This window comes from Calidris pugnax, unplaced genomic scaffold (assembly GCF_001431845.1).
Source record: "Calidris pugnax isolate Ruff unplaced genomic scaffold, ASM143184v1 scaffold418, whole genome shotgun sequence".
Classification (NCBI taxonomy): domain Eukaryota; kingdom Metazoa; phylum Chordata; class Aves; order Charadriiformes; family Scolopacidae; genus Calidris; species Calidris pugnax.
Genome location: NW_015091199.1, coordinates 244,551 through 268,908, shown reverse-complemented (window position 1 = coordinate 268,908; position 24,358 = coordinate 244,551). Strand labels below are relative to the sequence as shown.

The following is a 24,358-nucleotide window of genomic DNA, read 5'->3' as shown; positions in this document are numbered from 1 at the left end:
TAGTCCCAGAAAAGGCTAAGCTGGAACACGTTTTAAGCTAAATCTTAGAAAAAAAAAAAAAAAGGCTCCATCTCATTCACAGCCCAACCCTCCCCAACACACGGCCAGCAAACACCCTCCCTGCTCTAGGGTCACCAGACTTGGTCTTACTGTCCCACAACTGTCTCACCACCGGCAGGAACGTCCCACCTGGTCACACACTTCACTGCGAGCACGAGACCATGGTCCCAGCACACGCAGATGCGTTAATTACCATTCATGCGTTAATTACCATCCAGGCTGAAGCTGCTGTAACGACCAGGGCTGTTTCAATCCTGCAGCACTCTCCTGTCACCCAACGTGTGGGAGCATCACCCCGCCAGAACAGGAAACCATCGTCCTCCACCTCACACTCCTTCCTGCTCCCTTCTCTCTCCTTTCCAGGCCTCCGAGCTCTTCCACCGACTGCCAATGCCAAAAACCAGCCAAATCCACCACAAAAATCATTCTCCAGCAGCTCACTTCTCAAGAAGTCAAGGGGAATGCCCCCAAGATGAGGGTGCTGCAAGGTTTGCCATCGCTCCAACCCACCCTCCCTGCACTTTCCACACCTGATACCTGGTGACCCTGCTGCAGGGCCTCGGGGACATGACCCCACCACCTCTCTCCCTGGGTCACAGCTGGTCTGGCAGGAGCATGACCCTGCCCACTGGAGCAGTTCCGTGCCAGGCACGGTGACAAGTTAACACAAACCCAAGGGACACCAGCAGCCATCAGCTCACGCTCTGGTTTTGACCACACAAGTTTTTATCCATGGCCATACTTCAGTGTAGAAGCCACCCTTCCGCTTCCTAAACCAGGAGACACCAACACCTTGTGGCACAACGCAGGAGCGCCAAGGGTTGAAGATGACCCAGTGCCCAGGTTCCTCCTCCTGCAGAGTGTTTCTCCCCCTCCCTGTAACTGCCACCCCTGCTGTCACTCAGCCACACGCTCCATTGCTTTTTGAGCTTTTAAAGCTCCGCCACTCCAAAGCCACAGTGTCCCCACCGCGGTGTCCCTCACTGCGCCCGGGTTCACCTACAGCTTGCTGCCAAGAGGCCTCCAAGAAACACAGCCAACATGGCCATCCGGAGGTGCGGAGGACACGAGGACATGGAGAGATGAGACAAGTGGCACAGGTTTAGACCAAAAGCAGTGGACATTTATTCCTCGTTTGTGCAAGAGTGTAAAGATGCATTTGGGAATGGCTGGGCCGGAGCCCCATGGCCGGAGAGCTGGAGGCCGCAGCCTCTCCATCATAGTCGATGGCTTCGTTTACAATTCTACTAAGAGGAGATAAACTTGCAGACTCACCTATTTCACACCAACGATGCTGGCAAATACACTTGTATACAAAGAAAAGTTTCAAACTACATTATTATTTTTTTTTTCCCACTAGATTCAAGTGAAGACTTTGTTCAAAAAAAAAAAAAGACCCATACAAGTACAATTTAAAACTGTATGAACATTTGCAAATGTTTAGTGCAAAGTAATTATGTAAAAGCTACATTTTATGAAAGTTTGTGCTGATGTGTTTGGTAGGTTTTTTCCTTTTTTTTTTTTTTTTTCCCCCTAGATTCAAGTGAAGACTTTGTTCAAAAAAAAAAAAAGACACATACAAGTACAATTTAAAACTGTATGAACATTTGCAAATGTTTAGTGCAAAGTAATTATGTAAAAGCTACATTTTATGAAAGTTTGTGCTGATGTGTTTGGTAGGTTTTTTCCTTTTTTTTTTTTTTTACCCTTTTACATCCATTATTTTAGTTACAGAAGGTTTCACTTACCTACAGTACATATGCATTGTGTTAGGTCCCATGCAAGTGGGAATAATACCGTTAGGCTTCATAAAAATGTCACTCCGATTCTCCTTTAGTAAACTGCTTATTTGGTTTAACAGTCAAGTTCCTGGCACACTACACATCCTGATTTCACGGAAGTGCTTAAGCTTATGTTTGTCCTGTTGGGGTGCAAAAGCCTGGTGTGATGCAAACCAAACCGCTTCATGACTTCCAAACGCAAACCAGTCGCCAATGCAAAAGTTGGAGAGATCCACCATTAGTTTTAGCCTGTAACAAACTGCTCTCAAAATTAAAAGCCTATTCACACAAAGTTATATGTAATGACTGTAGTAATCAGTTTATTACACAGATTAATCATTCTTGAACGTACAAGCTCCAGGGGAGCGGCTGGGTCTTTAAATATACACAAGTTTTCTGTCAAATGGATATTTTTTTTTTTTCACCCTTACATCCAGAAAGACCTAAGCAGTTAAAAAAAACTTAAGAAAAATAAGAGCTATTAGCTATGTATTAACTGAGAAACCACATACAAACCAAAAAAAGTATGAAGGAGGGGAGAGAGTTGAAACAAATCAACATCACTTGATGCACTAATAGCTCCAATCCATTTAAATGTTGACCGGTTAAACTTCGACCTTAAACACAGGATGTGGGTACAGTTTATCTCATTGGTCATAACATTTACCTAAGGTGTAGGTCCTTCAGAATAAAATGAATACAGAAACAGCTTCAAGTTCTTCACCTTGCTTTTCATAACTGTTATGAGTTTAAAAGGATTCCACTTAAAAGCCTTCATGGATCAGCAACACCATCCCTAGAAATATGAAATCCACCATAACTCTCCCCTTCACATTTTATTACCCAATTTAAATCAAACAGGGAATGCTTTTAGGCTCACAAAGTTATGACTGAAGAACCAGCTTTTCACACACACACTTCTCTGCTAGGAGTCAATGTTGGTACGGGGAAATACAGTATTTCTATTTTGTTGTTCCAAGTATGTACAACACGCAGCACTGCTGTATCAGGTAAACATGTGCACAGGGGAAGATGAGGCGTGGGCTCATAGAAAGCAGTCAAATGGAAATCAAAAGGACTTTCTCTTTCAGAGTTCCCCTATCTTTATTTGTAGAGGTTATCCAATAATTTCTTTAATTACATCGCATACTTCTGAGTCCATTCCCGAGCTATTCTGTTGTACCTGTATGTACAAAAAGAGGATTTACTTAACATCACATCCCAACAGCATTCCAGCTCCAGCAGTCTAGACTACATTTTCTCCAGTACTATCATGAATTTGTAAAGTTTAAGAGCAAACTGAACTATCAGGCAAACAGGGGAAACAAGAAAGGCCACGGTACTTGATGGAAAAGAAACAAGCAGCCATGTTTACAACAGGAATAGGAGATCTGCACGATCCAAGCCACAGAACAGGGCTCATGTGATCCTGAGCAGTGTTTCGCCTGCACCTCCCCAGCCCCCAACCGCCACATCCCCGGGGAACCTCACTGCAAGTGAGGAAAAAATTCTGGAAAAAAACAGATTAATGTTTCCCTCCCGCCTCATTCTTCTTCTTCCCTTAGAAAGCGAAGCCTAGTCCCTGACTCTGCTGGGCTGCCAAACCCTGACAGGCTTCTTTCACGCTATATTGGCTACTTCAGTGACCACCAGGACATCCCAATTTATCCACCAGACTTTTTTTTTTTTCATCCCAAAGGCATAATACGCTCCTTTTCCCAAGCCACTTGCAGCTTTTTGCACCCAAATGCTCTCTGTAGCCAGAGAGCTAGAGGAAGCTGAGGATATTGATGTGAACCACTGTGATTAACAGCACTGATATAAGCTTATTTCTGACAATGAGACAAGTTGTTCTTCGGAATATGTAGGAAAATCTTAAGACACTTAGAGCAAAGAGCTTCCTAGTTACGTGCACTGACTAGGTTCTTGGGCTGGAATTTATCTTCCTATTTTTGGAAAAAAATAGGTGAGAGTCCTGCATATATTTAAGTGCAGTCAGTCACTCTGGGCTGCGTCTCGAAATACGTACTGCTACTCTTGCAGCTCTCATTAAAAACAGGATGCATGAACTCCTCTAACACTGCTCCTCAAGTATGCAGCAGAGTAAGCAAGTTTCCTTCCTATCTCCTTCTCATCAGGTGACCGTGTAGCTTCAGAAATTAACACTACTGATCACATCTGGAAGGGAACAGTGAGGTAGAAAAGCATTTACAACGGTCATTAAGCTGTTGCTTTTAAAGAAAGCAATTTAAATCTTGTCATTAGTGGTTCTAGAGTTCTCTCCATTCTCGTTGTTTACTTCATAGGAGCTCGGAGCCCTCCCATCCCGCCTCTACACCCCTTGTTCTGCCCTTGTGCTGTAAAATGACGATGAAACAGGGTATTTTTGGTATTTCTTTGCTTGTCTGACTATCTATCACCAATAGCTAGATGGAAATATTCTCCCATTAGAGTAACTTGTTCTCCCTCTGCTGGTTATGTGGAATTAAAGCAGGCAGTGAGGGCTCTTAAAGGCTGGCCACATTCAACTTAAGAGCTCCATATGGAACAGATTTGCATTATTCACTTCGCATTTTCATTAAATCACGAAACACCTGTAATTAACAGCTACAACACTAATGAAAGACCATTGTGTGGAATAAAAAAGCAGTAACAAACCCACAGAAGTGGCCTCTCTACATCCCTCACTTCTACTGGCCTATATAGGTTCTTCCTACAGAAATGCTAAAATAGCTGTGCTCCAGATCCCAGGAAAAATCTCTGAAAAGACCACAGTTAAAGTGAAAAAGGCAAATCAAAGTTCACTCTCTTTTCCAAGAAGCAGGTCCTTTCAGTTCCCCTTTACTATTAAAGCATAAGTTCTGCTCTGTCAAGAATATTACGTAGTTTTTGGCTTCCATACTCACTTTTCTCTATCTGTTTTGTAGATCCGTGCAATCTCAGGCACTAAAGGATCATCTGGATTGGGATCACACAACAGAGAACAGATGGACAAAAGTACTAGGGAGAGAAAAAGAGATACTGAATTAGAGTTTAAGTGCAGCTGAAGACACCTGTAGAAATCAGCCCTCACACTGCCTTCCCCACTAGCATCATTTAACATGTCAAAGAGCAGCAATATTTCAGCCAAGTGATTTTGAACAGAAATCCTTACCCCTTAATTACACAACTTTGCACAACTGTTTTAAAAGTTTTTAAACACAATTTTAAACATCAGATGGTGGATAGGGTGTATCTGACTACAGCAGACTCCTGCCCGCTGATTTATGGCTATCTGAAACTGTACCTGGAGCCTTCCCAAAAAAACAGCCTCGCTTTTGCACTTGAAATTCAGCTTTTCCCTAAACCAGACGACCTCATTATTAGCAACTTGCAGAGCACTAATCAAAAGTCAAATAGCACAGATCCAACTGAGATGAAGGACACACGAGCTGCTCACAGCTACTTTAGAATTGTTTTAAAAAAATAAATAAATAATGCTAGTCCGGCAGAGAATTAAGAAGCTTTATCCAATTATTTTCTGAACGTAAGGCAGGTTAAGATGGATTAATTGTAGAACAGTATTCAAAATGAATGAAGAAAGCATAGCTTACTGCACTCGTACCAACCCCAAAGCCCTGAACTTCCAAGTTTCACTATAAATATATACTGTATATAATCCCCAAAGCCACATCCCACTCCTGTGACACCATTCAGTGCAATGTCAACCTTCACCCCTGTAAGGATGCCTGCAAAGCTACAGACAGCACATGCACACTCCTGCATTCCCACCCAAGGGGAAGGGATGAGGAGGCAGCAGGTTCTAAGGAAAGCACGTTGGGACAACCCTACATGAGGCACGTCAGGGACGTCGCCTCCCCCCTAAGAAATGCCAAACATTCCCTTGTGTTGCTCTCTCTCAGCCTGGTTGAATCAGACAGTGCCACCCCGTGTCCCTTCAGCAACAGTGGTGGTGTCACAGCACGTCCTCCAAGCCAGCTGGAGGTGACAGCCATGAGAAGTTTGAAGGTACTGAACACAAATCTGATCCAACCCCCATGGGTTGACTGGAGCAGCCACCGCGCTGGAAGAGCAGCTCCGTGTGCCACTGCTCTGCCTGGGGACAGGGGGTGCTGGGGTGGGCTGGCTGGCTTCTAAGATTGTTTTGTAATCTTTGTTTTAAACTAAAACCAGCTAAAATACAGGCAGAGATAAAAGGGAGAACAGGTCTCATATTCACAGCGTCATTTAGGTTGTAAAAGACCTTTAAGAATTCAACCCCAAACCCAGCGCTGCCGAGGCCACCACTAATCCATGTCCCTCAGTGCTACACCTACAAGCTTCTTAAATACCTCCAGGGATGGTGACTCCACCACTGCCCTGGGCAGCCTGTTCCAGTGCCTGATAACCCTCTTGGTGAAGAAATTTTTCCCGATATCCATCCTAAACCTGCCCTGGGGCAACTTGAGGCCATCTCCTCTTGTCCCACCACCTGTGACTTGGGAGAAGAGACCGACCCCCACCTCTCTACACCCTCCTTTCAGGGAGTTGGAGAGAGCCAGAAGGTCTCCCCTCAGCCTCCTTTTCTCCAGGCTGAACCCCCCCAGCTCCCTCAGCCTCTCCTCAGGAGACTTGTGCTCCAGACCCCTCACCAGCTCTGTGGTACTTCTCTGGACCCGCTCCAGCCCCTCAATGTCTTTCCTGTTGTGAGGGGCCCAAAACTGGACACAGCACTCATGGTGGGTCCTCATCAGTGCCCAGTTCAGGGGGATGGTCAGTGCCCCAGTCCTGCTGACACAGACGAGGATGCTTCTTGGCCAATATTCATGTAAAATGGAAAAGATTTTCAAAGCTGGACAAAAGCGAAAGCTTCACTAGGTCTTAACTGAGCTACTTGTTCAGTGATGAGAACAGCAAGAACCCAGAAACCTAATTAATTCCATTTCCCTACACATTTTGGTAGACCCTTCACTAATGAATTATCAATTTCAACTTAAATGCTTCTAGAACATGTTTAGTAACAAAGTATTCCTGATTTAAGTGAACATATTTCTTACTCTAGAATAAAGAGCAACCTCTTCCTCCTTTTCCTGATTTTCTGTGGCACACTTTTGAAAGAGTAAAGAGCTTAATTATTCTTCATCATCAACTGGCACTCAGACCATTTATTCAGCTACTCCTCAGAATGCAGCTTCAGAGAGTGAAGACTTTTGTTTTTTGCTGGAGACACGTGGAACCACTAGTCCTGAACTGCTGTCCCTTAGCAAGGGGCACAGCACGTTCAGGACACGCAGCACTTTCTCTCACCTTCAGCACTGGTTTTCCCCCACCTCCAGATACACTAAAACTCACATTATTGTTCAGCAGTGGGAATCTCTCTGCCACACTACACCCAGCTGCTGCTGGGTCAGTTTAGCTTCAAACACAGTCATTTCTCCAGCTACTTTCCTGTAGGTCCTTTCTTTGTGTTTGTCAGACTCCACTGCTCTGGTGACTGAAGTTCCTTCAGCTGGTAGGATGAGTTGAACAGCCAACATCTGTCCCCTCCCTTTAACAGAAGCCACAGGAAATCCAATCAAAGTTTTCTGGTCAACTATTAGAACTACTCCCTCAAGTTTTATCTTACCACAGCCCTTTAATAACCAAGGACATTTTTGAACAAGGCAGCTCTCCCTCCATCAGCAGAACCAAGCTGCAAGTCTGTCCAGTCCTCTCTCCCCACCTTCCCCTGCCACCATAATGCCCCCTTCCCCAACACTAGAGGTACTGGGTGGGGTGTGAGGTACACAAGGAGGAACATCAGCCTTACAAACCCCACCCCACCATCTGCTCTAAGCACCAAGCCAAGGTGGTGCTCAGGTTGTGGTCAGTACAAGCACCAGGACAACCAGGGTGTCGCTTTGTGTCCTCCAGAGGCAAGTCTGCCCTGGACACCATCTCCTCTGCCAAAAGGAACTGGAGAGTTCCTGTCCCAGCCCAGGAGTTCCAGTTCTTGGTCTGCAGGCTCTCAGCATGAGGGTGTCACTGCTACTTGTTGGGCAGTAAAAAAAACCAAACCCATCCCACGCTGCCAGTAACTCTTTACTAACACGGTCTGTGGTTTGTTAAAACTCTATCAGTAGCTGAACACCTCCCGTGATGACTTCTGGCAGCTTACTCACTTCAAACAAACATTTCTAGATTCCATTCCTCAGCTGTTCACTTGTTTTGCAAGTATTACTCCAAAAACCTTGAATAAGAATGGGACACAATTATTTACCTTCAAGCTGCACTGCCACATTCAGCTGCTTTGTTTTATTTTTGCTGGTCTTCATTAATCAAAACTATTCTCCGCTATGCTTGCTCTTGCTGATAACTTCACATCTTTCCCTTTTTATCTGTATAGCTTCAGCAAGAAAAACGTTTTTGAGTTATCTAAACTGGTTTAATTTTAATAGCTTGCTGGATCCAGCTATTTGTCCAAAATAAGTGGGGGAAGTTCCTCTTGAGGTTTCCCACCAGAACACTGCACATACACACGTTTTACACCAGCCAACATAAGCAGCCCCAGGACCACTACAAAAAGCCCCTTGGTAAAAGGCACCTTCTCATAAAAAGTTGAAGGAGCCCAAGTACAAGAGGAAAGAGGAAGTAACCCTTTTGAGATGTCAGTTGTGGCAGGAGTTCTTGGATGCATCAGTGTCCCGGTTTGAAGTAAAATCAAACCAATGTTGTGTTCTGTAATTTTACATTTTAGCTAGACCTCCTGTAAGTCTCTGAAATTAATGGCATATTGTGGAGGAAAACTGCTCGTTCTCAGAATGGTAAGACCAATGTGTGTGCTCCACGCCCAGTTCTGTAATTTTACATTTTAGCTAGACCTCCTGTAAGTCTCTGAAATTAATGGCATATTGTGGAGGAAAACTGCTCGTTCTCAGAATGGTAAGACCAATGTGTGTGCTCCACGCCCAGGGATGGTGTGCAGAGAGGCCCTTGCTTATAGGCCTTGCTATAACAACCAAGGTCAGCCAATTTTTGTTATTTGCCCCTTAGAGGGTCGGAAATGGAAAAACGTAGAGGGGTCACATGTGTGGGGAGGAGTGGACAGGACCAGTGACCCAAACCTGCCCAACTGGGGTATTCCATCCCATCTGCCCCATGCTCAGTATGAAAGCTGAGGGATCAAAGATCAACTCTCTTCCTACGATGGCCAACATCCAAAGAGGACCCTGTCTGTTCATCTGCCTTTGATCCCCATCCATGTGTTCCTGACTCCAGAGCTGGAACCCAGTTCCCAACCATCACTGAGTCCAGTCTGGGACCTCCCCAGTGCCTGCTGGTGACGGGACTGTCATCCTGGGAGCCTGATACAGTTTTGTATATATTATATCTATTTCATTATTTTCTTCTTTTTTGTTTTAATATTAATTCTTCATTAAAGTAGTTTAGTTCATTCTAAACTTCTGAATCTCCTCATCTCTTCCCCTCCTCTTTTGGGGGAGGGGGAGAAGGGCCATCTGTCCGTCCAGTTGCGGTGATTTTGACTGAAACCATGACAATCAGAGCTGCTAATTAAAACAACACTATGGAAGAGAGAGAATCATACTACCCTTCTGCAATCAAGGATTATTGCAATGAATTTCATGGCAAAGTCTTAACGCTTACTAGTCAAATGACTACAACGTTACTAGAAGACAATTTTAAAATAGTTCCAATAATCAAGTGCTGGAACTGCAGAATGAGGTAGAGTAACTACCCAAGAAGGTGACAATGGTTTACACCTTGTCCTATTCATCCTGCAGGACCACGGGCAAAGCTGCCCCGGTATCAGTTTCAGAGCATTCCTTTGAGTCTTTCATTGAAAAAAAGCGTGCGCTTTTCAGAATTTAAGTTTGGATTTTTGACAGTAACAGCAAAATAGAGAAGTATTACATCCCATTGATTCAAGGGGTTCAAGTACGGAGCTGCTTCTCATCTCTTCATTCTTAACTACCAAAGCAGTCCAGTCTGTAGCAAAACCTTAAGTAACTTAAAACATTGTCAGTTTAAAGGTCCCTTTAATTCAAAAGTTGTTTTTGCTTCAGCTGTGTTTCTCAGCAGGCTTCTGTGCCACACTCTTACACCGTTAAGAGGAGTTTGCCATGTCTGATGAGGGATTTCATCTTCCTGGTTGTGCCATACCTCAGACAAAGCAAATTCAGTATGTAAACTCCATGGCTGAGCTTCTTCTGCTACAAAGCAGCTCAGTCCTGAGTCAGAACGACTCATGAAGTCAGCTCTCCACAGGTCCTTCCAGCACTAGCCAAATGAGCAATACATAAAACCATCTAAACCCCCATCTGTCTACTGGAACATCTACGGGCCCGTATGAATCTAGGAGGCACGTCAAAGCTCCTGGAACTCAGGAGGTGAATAGACTCTTTTAAAAACCACAAGTGTTCAGCTCCAGTTGGAGGGAATAAGCTCAACAGCGAGAAGACAGACATCTTCCCTAGGGTGTCAACAAGAGAAGGAAGTCAGAGGTGGCAGCAATTCATACATGGCCATCAGCTTCTGCTGATGTTGTAATGAAGTGCAGCACACAGCTGTGACACACCCTTGCACGGACAGAGCGTACAGCTGGGGCTGAAAGTGATCTTTAGGAGTCAGGAGAGCCACGTACAAGCCACAGCATTCAATATGTTTGCGCAAGTTGTGTTGATTCTTCAAGTCAAGTGGGCTAAGTTGAGTTCTACAGAAGTTCACCATCCCAGGTCATCAAGTCCTGTTAGGGCACGACATCCTGCACCTGGGTCACAGCAATCCCAGGAACAAATCTGGGCTGGGAAGAAAGAGAATGGCTGTAGAGCAGCCCTGAGGAGAAAGACCTGGAGGTGCTGGTGGACAAGAAGCTCAGCACGACCCAGCAACATGCACTGCCAGCCCAGGAAGCCCCCCACACCCTGGGCTGCATCCCCAGCAGCGTGGCCAGCAGGGCAAGGGGGGGGATTCTCCCATTCTGCTCCGCTCTGGGGAGACACCCCTCCCACCCCCCAGTGCTGCCTCCAGGTCTGGGGCCACCAACATCAGAAGAACACACAGCTGTTGTAGCGAGGCCAGAGAAGGCTGAGAGAGTTGGGGGAGGTTCAGCCTGGAGAAGAGAAGGCTCCGGGGAGACCTCGGAGTCCCTTACAGACCCTAAAGGTAGATATGAGAGATGGGGAGGGACCCTTGATCACGGAGGGGAGCAATAAGATCAGGGGGAAGGGTTTGACCCTGAAAGAGGGGAGATGGAGCTGAGCTGTGGGGAAGAACTTGTTTGCTGGGAGGGTGGTGAGAGCCTGGCCCAGGTTGCCCAGAGAAGCTGTGGCTGCCCCATCCCTGGAGGGGTTCAAGGCCAGGCTGGAGGGGGCTTGGAGCAACCTGGGCTGGTGGGAGGTGTCCCTGCCCAGGGCAGGGGGTGGCACTGGATGGGCTTTAGGGTCCCTTGAACCATTTTATGACACAAGACCCAAAAGCTATACCCTCTGGTTTCTTTAGATATCAGCACTAGAAAGACTGGTACTAGTTCTGCTTTATCACCCTGTGCTGGGACAGTCATCCCAGTTAATTGAGAAGTAAAGATCCTTTTGATGCAGAAGCCTGAGACAGGTAAGACACTAAGACTGCCAAGAGTAGGGGATTATTATCTCCACTTTCTCAGTGCAGAAATCATCCTCCAAATGCAAAACTCAAAGCATTCCATTTGTTTGCAGAGCGTGAATGGGTCTAATATCCATCACCTCCAGTCATCCCCTTAATTCAGGGTACCAGCCACTACTGGTACCACTGCTTAGGTCTAGCTGGAATGGCAAACAAAACTTGCTCCAGTAAAGCACTCATCCATGGGACAATTCAGGATAAGGAAAGGCAACTGAGGAGCAATGGAATCTCCAGCTGAATCACAGAAGGGAGATAAAAAGCCAGCACCAATTCTTCCAAAGTAATGAGCTACCCAGAAAAAGAAAAAATCTTAACTGGTTGTATTGTGATTCAACAGCTGTTTGGTGCAGTTCCTGCTCTCTGAGGAAAAAAGCCAATTTAGAATTCATCGAGGAGCAAAGAGTTTCCTTGGGCACCAAGCAGTTTAGGTCAAAAAGAGAATGTGAGAGCCTTAGCTCTCTCCTTGAAGACCTCTGCTAGCTCAGCTTTTGTACTAAGAGCACATGACTCTCAGCAGAATGAAGGGAACAGATAAGATGCCTTTCAAAAAAGAAGTTATTCCTGCAGACTCAACTCCTACATGGGGCAAAGCGCTTCAGCAGACCCCAAGCCAGTTTTCTCCTGCTAAAGAATAGTCCATCTCTAGGGAAGCACCAGTGAAGTTGTTGTTACGGTATCTAGAAGGTACCGAGACAGTCCCTCTGGACGCCAGACTGCCAGGACAGCAGGCTCAGTACCTGTCCCAGCCAAAGTCACACAGGGGTCTCAAGATCACCACATAAACAAAAAGCTCACGGTACTGGAAGCAGCCCATCCTGCCTGCTGTGCCCCAGGTGAATGACATGCATCATCCCAGTAGGTTTATCTGTGGAAAGTGATTTGTCACCCTCCTGGAGACCCAGCCCCATGGTCTGACAGAGCTGTGCTTTTCCATCCAGCTCACAGAGTATGAAAGTCAAGTTTGTCAGCTTGGGTTTAATTCGGCTGCTACTCTGGGGATTACAAAACATCTCTGCTGGAGGGAATTTGAATTTTGGACACATACCCCTGCTGAGGTACTCTTAATTCCATTTCAGAGGTTTATCCAGCTCTCCTACTTCTCACACCAGCCAGGGCTAATCATTTGCTAATCATCAGCCTGACAGCCAACAGCCTCCAGACTGAGGTCCATTACTACTTAGATCTCTTATTCCTCAAAAATAGGAGGAAAGCTGACTCCTGGCAGGAGTATGTGCCTACACAATCAATACATTGGAGTATCAGGCCCCGGACCTTTCAAACTTTCAAGACATACAGTTGTCAGTGTTTCATCAGTGCTGGCAAACATTAAGCTTTTGATATTAAAATAACTGAAAACACTTCCACCCAGCAAGCTGAAGTGCAAGCTTCCAAACAACTGGCTTCTGACTGCGAATGGGCAAGATGCAGCCAAGAAAATCAGAGCAACTCCAGACTCTGCTACAGTTAAATCCTATTTCTTAACCATAGTCCCATTCCAAACAATTCCAGCAATCTTACCCGGGCTCACAGAAGTGTACCTTTAAATCTGAGCAGGTTAAACTTCTTATTTCAAACCAACTCGAATTCCTGCTAAGTCAGTTCAACAACTTCTGGTGACAAGAGAAGTTTTGCCCCATGTATCACAGTCTGGTTGAGGTTGAAAGGGACATCTGGAGGTCATCTTGTCCAAGCCCCACGCTCAGGCAGTGCCACCTGGACCCATTGTCTCCATATCCAAGAAAGGAGACTCCACAACCTCCCTGGGCAACCCGTGTCAGGGCTCAGTCACCCTCACAGTGAAAAAAATGCATTTTCTGATGTTCACAGGGGCCCTCCTGTTTGCCCCCCCAGCCTCCTGTCCTGTCACTGGGCACCACAAAGAGCCTGGCTCTGTCCTCCCTGCAGGTTTTATATACGCTGATAAGACCCCCTGATCCTCCTCTTCTCCGGGCTAAACAGTCCCAGCTCTCTCAGCCTGTCCTCGTAAGAGATACTCCAGTCCCTTCACGTTCATGAACCTTCAACTGGACTCTCCCCAGTACATCCCTGTCTCTCGTTGTCACAGTTTGGACCTGACTGGCCACTGAGATGAGACTCAAATCAGGATATTTGTTCTGGGGAGCCCAGCACTGGACACAGCTCCAACAGGTACTGCCCCATCAGTGGTGAGCAGAGAAGGATCACCTTCTTCGACCTGCTGACAACTCCCCTCCTAGTGCTCCCTTTGCAGCATGGACAGTATCTGGGGAGATACACACGTGGCTACATTAAAGTAGAAAAAGAGCTGAAAGCAAGAATTAAAGCTCTCCATGCAACCCTAGCTCAGCACAAACAGAGACTGATCCAAGTGACGTGACAAAGTCACATCCCTCCCACATCATTTGGTTAAGCACTATAACAGGCAAATTAAAAGCCAAGAGGAAGATGAGAAGCCAGCTTCCTCATTTTGAAGACTGTGAGGATCAAGTTCATTCGGGTTGCTGGGTTCCTGGGAGTTCCCACCCAGTGAAGGCTTAATAAAGCCATCCTTGAGCCCCTGGAAGAGCAGCACCACGGGAAGTTCACAATGCGCATGGAAGAGCTTGAGCTGAACTCCAGAGTGCTGCCATTCACCAACATGCTTAATAAAAGCTCCATGTTTAATAGTTATAAAACACTGTGGGGAGAAGTGGGAAGGCACAAGGCAAGCCTGACCTTTACTGAAGCTTAGCTCTTGCTCATCCACTCACCAAATTCAAGTGGGATTTCCCCCAAAAATGGCCGAACAGTTATCATCAGGTTAAAATACTATATTATCCTATTTAAGACAACAGGGATTCTTATTTATGCAGACTTTGCAATAACATTCTTAATTTAAGCCTGTGCATTCTGCTTAAGCTTTGGAGTTTAAATTAACCTCCAAGGTGTTTAAGACTGTATTTTGAGATTATTTATTCTCCGATATGTATTAAGGAACACTTACTGTGGAACTACTACTGCAAGCCAGCGATTGTACTGAGACACTCAGTGGTGCTCTCCCAATTCCTCAGAACCCCTTCCACCAAGTCCAGGAGGGGCAAACTTTGAGAGAGACAAACCACAACCCCAAGATGCTGGTCACCTCTACTGTCATAGATCGCATTATCAAATTGGTTATAGAGAGAAGTGGCCCTATTTATTTAGCTGGCTGAAATAAAACTGCTCCAACAACACTCAGGCCCTCGCTGTCTTACCCAGCAAAGAGGGCAGGGACAGGCTCCCAAACCAGGTCTCCTGATGGCCTTCCAGAGCACAGGGAGCCAAGACCTCTACCTTTACCACTTCACTGGCCTGATTAAGTGACACTAACACGATTTTTCACACTCTTTCCACCACAAAAAGTGGCACTGTAGATTAAAAAGAAGTCACTGCACACCCCTTCACCTTTTCCTTTGCAGATTAAGGTGAAAAACACGTTCATGTACCACACATTAATTGTAACATCACATCTGACACAGTGACAATGCTGCCCAGCAGATGCCTCAGGAGAAGGAAGCTGGGTATGATAAGCTGTTTCCTAGAAGAACTCTTTCTAATCTTTCTCAATTTCTCTATCAGTAAAGAAAGTACACTTTTTTTAAAGTTGTCTTCTAGGTATCTGCTTACAGATTTTAAATTCAAACAGCTTGCTCCCAATAGCATCCCCTTTTAAAGAGTGGCAAAATTTAGGAAATACTCTAAGAATTCTCTATTACAAACACTAAATTGTTGCTTTGGAAGAGCTGTAACCTTCATGCTGAATAGCTTAAGTCCTGTTATTCACTTTTAATTACCTAACCCAACAGCTTTTCCTACTAGAGACACATTTCTTCTTTGAGAAGGCTATCAAAGAGTTACTAGAGAGCTGAAATAGCCCTAAAGTCTGCAAAGACAGTTCTGAACTGACTGAAAACAAGCTTTTCACCCTAAATGATTGAAGTTGCCTTTGTGGAATTTATTTAAACTTGTTCAAAATGGGAATGCTTTTTTTTAAGTATAAGTTCTTGCCTCTTACTGGAATGTTTCTGACGAGAAATCCCTGTTGAGGGAAGTATTCTGAGTTTCTATGAAAACACCCATAAAATTTTTTTTTTGCTGCTTTTAATTCCTTCATGAAATTAACACCAAGGGAACTTGGACAAGACTGTGTTCTCACCGATCACCCCTGTGCGTGTTTTGCCCTGCATGAAGGAGAGTTTCACATGAACACTTCTGCAATCAGCAATGAGGAGACACCTAATCCCAGGGAGCTGCAAGTGGGAGATGGGTTGTCAGGAGGGGCTAAGAATCCCATGGCTTACTCTAGCCAAGCCACCAGGGTTGGCAGTCTGAAGGGGGAAAGAAAAAAAATACAAGAGTTCAAGGCAGAGAATAGGAGGAGATGGAGATGTTAAGGACATACAGCTCTTAACAGGTTCCAAAACTAGTGTTGAGATGTATTTTGTGAGTCACTAAAGCTGACATTCACTAACAGGCAGTTTGCTGATGGCCTTTAAACCAATCTCTTAAATTCCTGCCCCATCTTTTTCCAACTGTCCTAATTGCAGACTCTCCTCCAGTATTTTCAAACGTGCTATCCATCACCCCGCTGCCCATAAGGTCATTTCAGACTCTCTAAAACAAACAGAAGTTAGACACTGCATCATATTACATATCCTCCAACTATAGTACCCTAACCAACTACACAGCACTTTAATCAAAATGTAACAGATGTCAGAACTTAGCACTAACTTAGCAATTTTAACAGCACCTAGTACTTGACTGAAAGCTTTTGTAAGGAAAGCTGCCTCAGCCTGACAATGATCCTGCCTTTACTGACACCATTTCTTCAGTTCTTTCAAGTCACAGTGAAGACTTTCAGCTTCGTGCACAAGCTGATTCGCTTCAGTCAAAAGACAAGTCAAAATATTGCTCTGCCAAACACAGAAGCCTTTATGCAGAGAAAGCAGGAACTCATGTGAGGTCAGTAAAAGGGAGGCAGCCACGATTTGCAAGGGAGGGGCACCAGGAGTCATCTCTGTGAACCAAAGACTGTAGTTCAAGGGAAGAATTACAGGCAACAGAACAGGCTGGTAGAGCTGGGACAGTCTGAAGGATGTTGTAATTAAATACATGATACCTGCAGCATTTAATTACAAAGACAGTGTGAAGGTACAAAAATGGAGTGGTCAGGATGTGGTCCACACACAGAAGAAACCAAAAATATTCTCAACTGCCATGAGTAGATCTACAAACTGTGGAGCTACACTCTCAATAGGCAGAAAAAAAAAAATTCAATCCTGGTTTTTCTTTCAAAGTGTTTAAAAACCTCCTGTTTGCATTAAACAACACGAGTGCTGCTCTACCAGGCTAAGAATATATTCCAGTGCCCCACAGGCTAACACAGCTCACAGGGACCAAGAGGATTTCAGCTAAAAAAATAATTAAGTTTTTACATGTTTTAGTAGTCCATGTCATTGAAAGTTTTGGTTAAAAAATGACCCATGTGGAGTTCTGTTCTTCCCTTGAAAAGGACATTTATTTATTAATATGACAAAAAAATTAAAGCAGGTTTAGTGTTTTTAAAGGCCACAGCTGTTCCCCTACACATTTCACTTGGTCTGCATTTTGAATGCTGAAATCTTCCATTATGTACTAGCTTTAATTTGGAGGGTTTGTTTTATGGGGATGTTTTTTTTGGTTTAGTGTAAGTGTTTAGATGCTGAGGTGAGGTGGGAAGATGAGGCACTTAGTATAGCAAGACTTATCTGATGGACAGGCAAAGCTGAGCGGTGCCCCCATGGCCACAGGGACATCGGACATCCAGAGCATCCTGCACTCAGGAACTGGCCAAACTGGCCAAAAGCCAGACATGGAGTCACAAGATTGAAGCAGTGACCACAGAAATGGTTGACAGCAGGAAAGAAGCAGGCGTGTTTGTTTGTTGGTTTTTTTTTTAACACTTGAAATCCAAATCAGTAATTCATTTCAGCAGAGTAAAATTAAATGAGCATTGGAGGTACCTTTTGAAATAGTTAGTGCTGGGGACCACTGTGATCGTAGAATATCAAGACAAATGCTGCCATTACTGTTAATATTTGGATGATAGATTCTTGTTGTAAATGCAACCTGCAGAAGAAGGAAAATTTCAGTGTAGGTTCACAAATGTACATCACACCACAGGGTAATGAACGGATTTACAGCACAAGCCACTCACCTTAGGTGGTTTGAAGGGATAATCTGTTGGGAAGTGAATTGTCAAGAAAAATACTCCACCTTGATAGGGACTGTCATTCTGTTAATGAAAAAGCATCATTGCAGTTTGAGGAGTTATTACAAGAAGACTGGTCATAAAAAGCCATGAACATCAATTCTCTCATACTTACTGGTCCCATTATTGTAGCTTGCCAATGGAACACTGAAAAAGAGAAAGATTTACTTCAGTTTGGAAAAGCTCAAGTAATTAACTACTTAATTCCAGACAAAGCAGCACAGAAAAGTCTATTTTAAAAACAAAGCCTTCTGAAAGGCTGCAGGGAAACAAGCCAAAAAATGAAGCAGAGACAGAGCAAAGTACCCAAGGCTCCACATTCACTTGGTCCCCGCTTTGGGATTGCTGTGGTACCACACCCATGTCTTGCCCTGCAAAAAACTCATTGACAATAAAACCCCAGATGGCTGCAGTCAACATCTCACACCCGCCAGACTCGCCAGTTCAGCTCTCTGGTTTCCAATGAAGCACCTGAATCAAAGCCCAGTTTCCAATGACTGCCCTCTTAGAGCAACCTACAGCAAAGGTACAAGGTGAATCAAAACCTTTCTTAGGCAGAATCTCTCCTACACAACCCTTAATTAAATGGAGAGGAAGCCTAAGCATTGTATATACCATATATAAAGAGGTAACCTAAGCCAGTGGTATCTTGACTGAATGTTTAAGCTTAGTCTCCACAGAGTCATTAAAGCAGCAAAAAGCAATGAAAATCTTAAAAGAATGCAAAAACAACAGCCTGCTCAATACTCGGGCCAAGGATGTGCTCGTACATACACACTTTGGGTTAAATGGACAAAAATTAAGTCTCACTCGTATGCATCTGTCCAAGAGAACATCTTAATCTGGTAATACAGAAGATTCGTGGAGAATGTCTTTATGCTGCAGAACATAAGGAAAACAATCAAGCTGTTAATCTGTACGAGGCACGTCAGGAAGTTCTCGCGGTTCCTGTGTTCTCCAAAGGCTCTGGCACCAGCCTGGGCAAAAGCAGCAGCTTCAATTATTTGTGGAACAGTCTCATGGGAGGTTTCCCTTCACGTGGATATCAGCTCCATGGCACCTTCAGGACTGGGGAGAAGACCCCAGTTGTTGCAAGGTAAGTCTTCAAGCCACAGAAGCTGAAGCCATCTGCAGCCGTGTCCTTAACTTGCAAGTGGTGTCTCTGGCTTTCAGAGCCACCTGTGCCAAAAGTAATTCTAGCCCAGAGCAGCACTACTTGCTCCAATCTGGCATGAGCAGTTTTTAATTACACACAGCACAGGCATTACAGCTGGGAGTGATCTCATACAAGGAAGGGGAAACAAAAAACCAAAACAACAACAACAACAAAAAAATCTGAGTGGGAACAGCCCCGGCAAGGGGAGAAGAGTGCTTGGTCAGAGCAGCAGTTTGTGACCAGGACCACCCTCGTAACACCCACCAGCACTTGTGGTCAGAGCAGCAGTTTGTGACCAGGACCAGCAGCTGGTAACACCCACCAGCACTCTGAGAAACTCTATGCTCAACGTAGCCAGGAAATGAAGAGAGCAGCTCAAGAGTTCATACTTAGCCTGCACCCATTGTAAAAGGTTCAGGCAGCTTCACAGAACTTCCCATCACCTGCAGCAGGACACTGAGAAACCCAAGATAAAAGGGCCAAGGAGCAGCAGAAACCCAGCAGTGAAGACTGTGGCTAATCCCAGAAAAACCACCCAGAATGTCCCAGGCACCACCGGGTGCTGATAAGATGCGCCGTGCCTGCGCTGGGGCACAGACAGCACGGGACATGGCCTGCAGCCTCTGCATGCTGAAGGGAGAAGCTGATAGAACCAACTACTGTCTGAAACCAGAAAGAAAAATGCTTTCACAGTGAATCTTAATTTTTTTTATGAGCTAGAAGGGCAGTTCATTTTTTTGTGTTGTTTTCCCCCTGCAATTCCCACCCCAGACTCAGGAGATGTTCTTGTTTAACCTAAGCTTTAGATTCCCAGGATATCCAGGACAAGTTTGAAGAACCAAGAGATGGATTTGTCATGCAGAGCCTACCTCAGCTGACTCTTTACTTTGGAATCAACCACCCAGAGTTATTTACAAAGCAAGGGGGTGGCTGACTTCCAGGAGCTGAGCACAGGTATATTTGGAAGTGAATTAAGCCACTGCAGAGCACTCTGGAAGTACCCAGTGTGATCCAGTCCCAAGCATATTTCCAAAACCAAGGCCAGAGGTGGGAGGAAGAGGGCAAGGACTATGTTACCTTGAGAAAATCCTGTCCCTACAGTTAACAGAAACAGCTCTTCACTTTCCAAAGTTTATGAACGACAGGGACAAGAAGCTCACAGCTGGGGAGGGTTTACCTTGCCTGGATGAGCCACACAACAGCACTTTGCAAGCACAGCGTGTCCTGAACTCAGAGAAATGTCCTTCTGACGGGGCAACCAAGGCAGACCCACAGCAGGAGGATCTCAGAGAAGGCACCTCCCTGTTGCTGCCACGCCTGCCCATTTAGCAGCACTGTGGGTATACGTCTCAACAGTGAACGTCTTTAATCAGAGGTCCTTCAGAGAGGTGGCACAAGGAGGAGAACTCAATATTATTTTAAAGCTTTCTGTATTCAGTAGTAAGTTTCCATTATAAGCATTCACCAACCTGTGTCACCACCTCCTCCACCAGACCATCTCCATCACCTCTGATAGTCTTCGGAAATTATGAAGTGGTTTATCATGGCCCAAATCACACTCGCTAATTTAAGGGAAGAAAAGCCTCAGACTGGCTCTACATTTGAGTCATTTCTCTTCCATGAAACTACAAGCTTCTTCAAAATGCTATTTTGAAAGCAGAATGAAATTGTGGAGTAACTGGACCCTACTGCTAAAAACCCTCAAACCCAAACACCGCTTTCACTTGCCTGAAAGGATCGACGAACAGTGCCATCTCCACTAATTTCAGTATTTTCATTTGCAGGTTTCAAGTGGGTTTTTTTTTTTTTTCAATCTAGTCCTAGATTTCTATAGGAATGTAGAAGTTTCTATTCACTTCAGAACTTTTGAATAGTTTAGAAATGATTCAGAAAGATCCCGGCAGCTAATTTTTTTCCTTTCAGAAAAGATACCTTCACACATAGATGGAGGGGTTCCCTAAATAAATATCCCCCTACTCTCAGGGGCACGGACACTTCACTGTGGTCAGTAACCACGTCCCACAGCAAGTTTGATGCTCAGTGGGCAGCCTGGTCAAGAGCTGCCACGTGTTCTCAGGTAGCCTTTTCTGCACAGCAGGGTGCTCCAAGAGAGACTCTGAGCACATTCCCCTCTCAGGCATTTTAAGCACTTAATGCATAATGCAAGTACCTGAATTTACCCCAAGGCCCATAGTAAAGTTATAAAGCAAAAGAAGAATTTACAAGTGGTCTTGTCTCACTGCAAACATCCTACTGATCTTTCTCACCTAAGCTATGACCAGGAGTTTAATGCTGCTGCAAAAAAAAAAACCAGTTTAACTAGGATTTTACACTTCCTGCTGATGTGGAGAAAACTGCAGAGCTTGCAAAGCCACTGCAAGGCCTCTCAGAAAACCACCACGAACTACAGGCCAATAATTTAGTTACCTTATTGACAGCTAATCAAAGCAGACTCAGAACGTTAACTAGAACTAAGATAAAGCAGCACCCATATCAACACCATTAAGCTAAGACACACCATGTATTTTTTCCCTAGAGAAGAGGGGAAGATACATGTACTACATGGCAGTGGATCTTCCCAATATAAAATGATGTTAGACAAAAAATTCACAGTAGGATTTTAAAGAGTGACTGTGGTGGGTTTATTGCCTGCTTTAAACACAGTTCCTTGAGCTTTGAAAAGGACAGAATAACTCCAAAGCTAACAGCAGGTAAACCACCTCGTACAGGAAACCCAACCAGCCAGTCTGTAGGCCAGAAGGGCCATCCCAGGGTACCCCCTGCACAGAGCCTGGCAGGGCCAACTGATTTCAGTAGTATTTTAAATATAGCAGTACCACGTCTACCGATGGATGCTCCACCTGCACCTCCATCTCACATCTAAGCAGCTACATCCAAATCAAGCCAGAAGTTAGTCATGACAGCAACATTCCCACATTCTGATTTTGTTCCTTGAGAAAGCCACAATAGTCCAAACTGAGTGAATACCTGCCTAAAAATAAAGATTTTTCAGTCCTTATACTCTGGTGTGCTCTATAATACAATAGCATAAAGAAGACTAAGGAAGAACCAATGCTTCCAGTGTTCCTATAACTCATTTGATGACAGTGACTATTTTTTTTTAAAGAAATCTAACATTACTTCGCAATTCAAACTTTAATTTACCAACTAGTTTTCCTCCCCTTCATATTTTAACCTCTTATCCCCAAGGACTAGACACAACACTTACAAAATGCAGTGTAACCAACTCCTGTGTTCAGCACAGTTAACCCTGTCCTTGCCGTACCCCCATCTATGGGTAGGAGCAGAGTGATTGACTTCTACAGGACACTACGTATAATTCAGGTAAGAAGGAAGTCCAGAAAGCTCTCTGAAGCTGCTTGCCCATTTGGCCACAGGGCTACTGAAGTTACTGCCTTCTGCAGAAGGCATGTCCCATGAGAACATTGCAAGGGTTACTCTGAAAGGTGTAACTTTAAGTGTCTTCAGCGCACGGCACCCAATCAACACAACGAGCGTGACGGAGATCTCCAGTGATACACAAGGTATTAGGGGATACAGAAGGGCAGCAAATATAAGATAAGGATGTGGAGTCAAAGTAACAGAAAGGGTCTTGCTGAGGAACTGGGCATCCTGTGTTAGAAGGAAAATAGTTGGAGACTGCCAGTGTTTGCCAACAGTAGATACTTACTGTCATCACCAACAGGCCCTGCTGAACACTGTGCTGGAGGATCACGTGCCAGATCATTCAACTCCTAGAAAACAGGAACAGTTTATTTCATTTAATTTCAAATCCAATTATGTTATTGCTAAAAAAGCTGCTAGAAGCACTTCGGCCTGAAACACCACAAAACTAGCAGCCAGGACCCCAGAAAACAAAGTTGCATCTTAAATCCAGGGAGCACCTTAGGTATATGCAGCCATTACCTCTCTAGGTTTCCACACTCCAAGAAGTCATAGCAACCCTCCCCTCATCAAGTCATAGGGTCTATCAGGTTTGCCTTCATTGATAACAACTTCAGAACCCCCAAGTGTTATCGGGGTATCATATACACCACTATCTCCAGGTCAGAGAGAGATAAGGTGGCCTCAATCCAACGACTCCCAGTATCAGCCTCATTTTATCCCCCGTATGGAAACGGCTCCCACTCACTCCAGCTGTGGTGATCTAGTTTATCACCTCAAGCCTTTTTGCTGGATACAAACCTTCAATAACCCGCAGGTGTTTCACCTCCAGATGTATGACTACAGGTGGTTAAAGGGAACAAAACACAAGGACCTTCTGTACCTACAGCCCATGGAGGGAAATCCTCACTTTTCCCGTACCTGCACCACTCAGATTTTCCTCAGAAGAAATCCTATTATGAGTCTCAATTTTCTGGCTAAACAGGTTGAGTGATTCAGAACAGAATATTTCTCAACTATACCAACTTTCAATTTGAAACAAAATTTCAGCCCGGATGAGAAAAAGAGTCCACACTGTCACCAGTAACTCACATGAGCAACTCGCTCAGGAAATGGACATTCAGTGGGAAATGCAAATAGAGTTTGCATTAAAGGCAAACTGTGTCTGCTATTTCTGGCTCAGCCACTGACCTGCTTTGCATGACAGGGCCAAACATAATTAGCTTTCTTCTGTGCCCACTCAGACTAGAAAGCTAAACATCAGACAACTAAATCCAGCATTCAGGGGGTCGAAATGCTCCAGGGCTGTCCCTGGCCCACTGTGCCCTGGGCTTGTCCCCTCCCAGCCCCCAAGGGTCACCTGCAACAGTCCAGGGGGAGTTTCAGATACCAGACTTATCTGAAGCTTTTGATAGACAAAACATTTAAGGACAATGATCAAGACAAGCTGATTGCAGGAATGGAAAAAGCTTGTCACTCAATGGCCTTTTGTTATTTACAGGCAGTGTGTGAGCTCTGGAATAGATGGATCTCTGGGAGTTCCAGCTTCTGCTTCCCATGAACTGGGAGGCCACCACCAACCAAACCCTCTTCTGTTACAGCAGGAGAATGAGGCCTTACACTAAGTGAATCACATCCCAAGTGAATTCAGGGGTTTTCACCTCAGTGAGACATCCCACAGAATACTGCAGTGGGGATACAAAGCTTCACACACCCCCACTACTGCAAAGCATACACAAGTTTGGGTTTGCCCTCAGCAGCTCCCAACTTTTTTCAAGCCCAGCTGGAAGCCTCCCAAGGTGACACCAGACCACTGAAGCTTTTCTAGTGCTTCTTCTGAGCTTCCTACAGTGCTGACCCAAGCAAAAATTGCCCCCACACTTCAGCATGGACTTGGAGAGGAGCAGACATTGAGCACGAAGCATCTACTGAAGAGCCTGGTCCCTCCTGAAGGGTGAAGAGCACCTCCAGATAACCTCTGAAGGAGAAAAGCCCTTCAGAGTTGTCAATTATGCAGGTAAATTCAGAGTAGTCATCTTTAGCCAAGCCAGGTTCCTCCCTTACCTCCTG

At 44.9% G+C, this 24,358-nt stretch overlaps 1 protein-coding gene across 2 annotated transcripts; it reads right to left on the bottom strand.

Annotated features, from left to right (window-relative positions):
• Positions 1-1,736: 1,736 nt before the first annotated feature.
• On the bottom strand, positions 1,737-22,689 carry UBE2D2 (ubiquitin conjugating enzyme E2D 2). Of its 2 annotated transcripts, none has more exons than XM_014959663.1 (6): positions 22,575-22,689; positions 17,843-17,874; positions 17,674-17,751; positions 17,480-17,585; positions 4,748-4,841; positions 1,737-3,024 (listed from the first exon to the last, which is right to left on the bottom strand). In XM_014959663.1, coding segments are annotated over exons 1-6 (357 nt in total). In that variant the 5' UTR covers positions 22,576-22,689; the 3' UTR covers positions 1,737-2,978. The 2 variants fall into 2 exon arrangements, with proteins under 2 accessions (XP_014815149.1, XP_014815148.1); XM_014959662.1 differs by lacking the exon at positions 22,575-22,689 and adding an exon at positions 18,538-19,078.
• Positions 22,690-24,358: the final 1,669 nt, after the last annotated feature.

Excerpts from the sequence above, each read along its gene's own strand:
- UBE2D2 (XM_014959662.1), bottom strand. Across the intron at positions 4,842-17,479 it reads AGCACTAACTATTTCAAAAG|TACTTTTGTCCATCTGTTCT; the intron begins GTACCTCCAATG and ends TTCTCTCCCTAG. Across the intron at positions 3,025-4,747 it reads TACAAAACAGATAGAGAAAA|GTACAACAGAATAGCTCGGG; the intron begins GTGAGTATGGAA and ends TTGTACATACAG.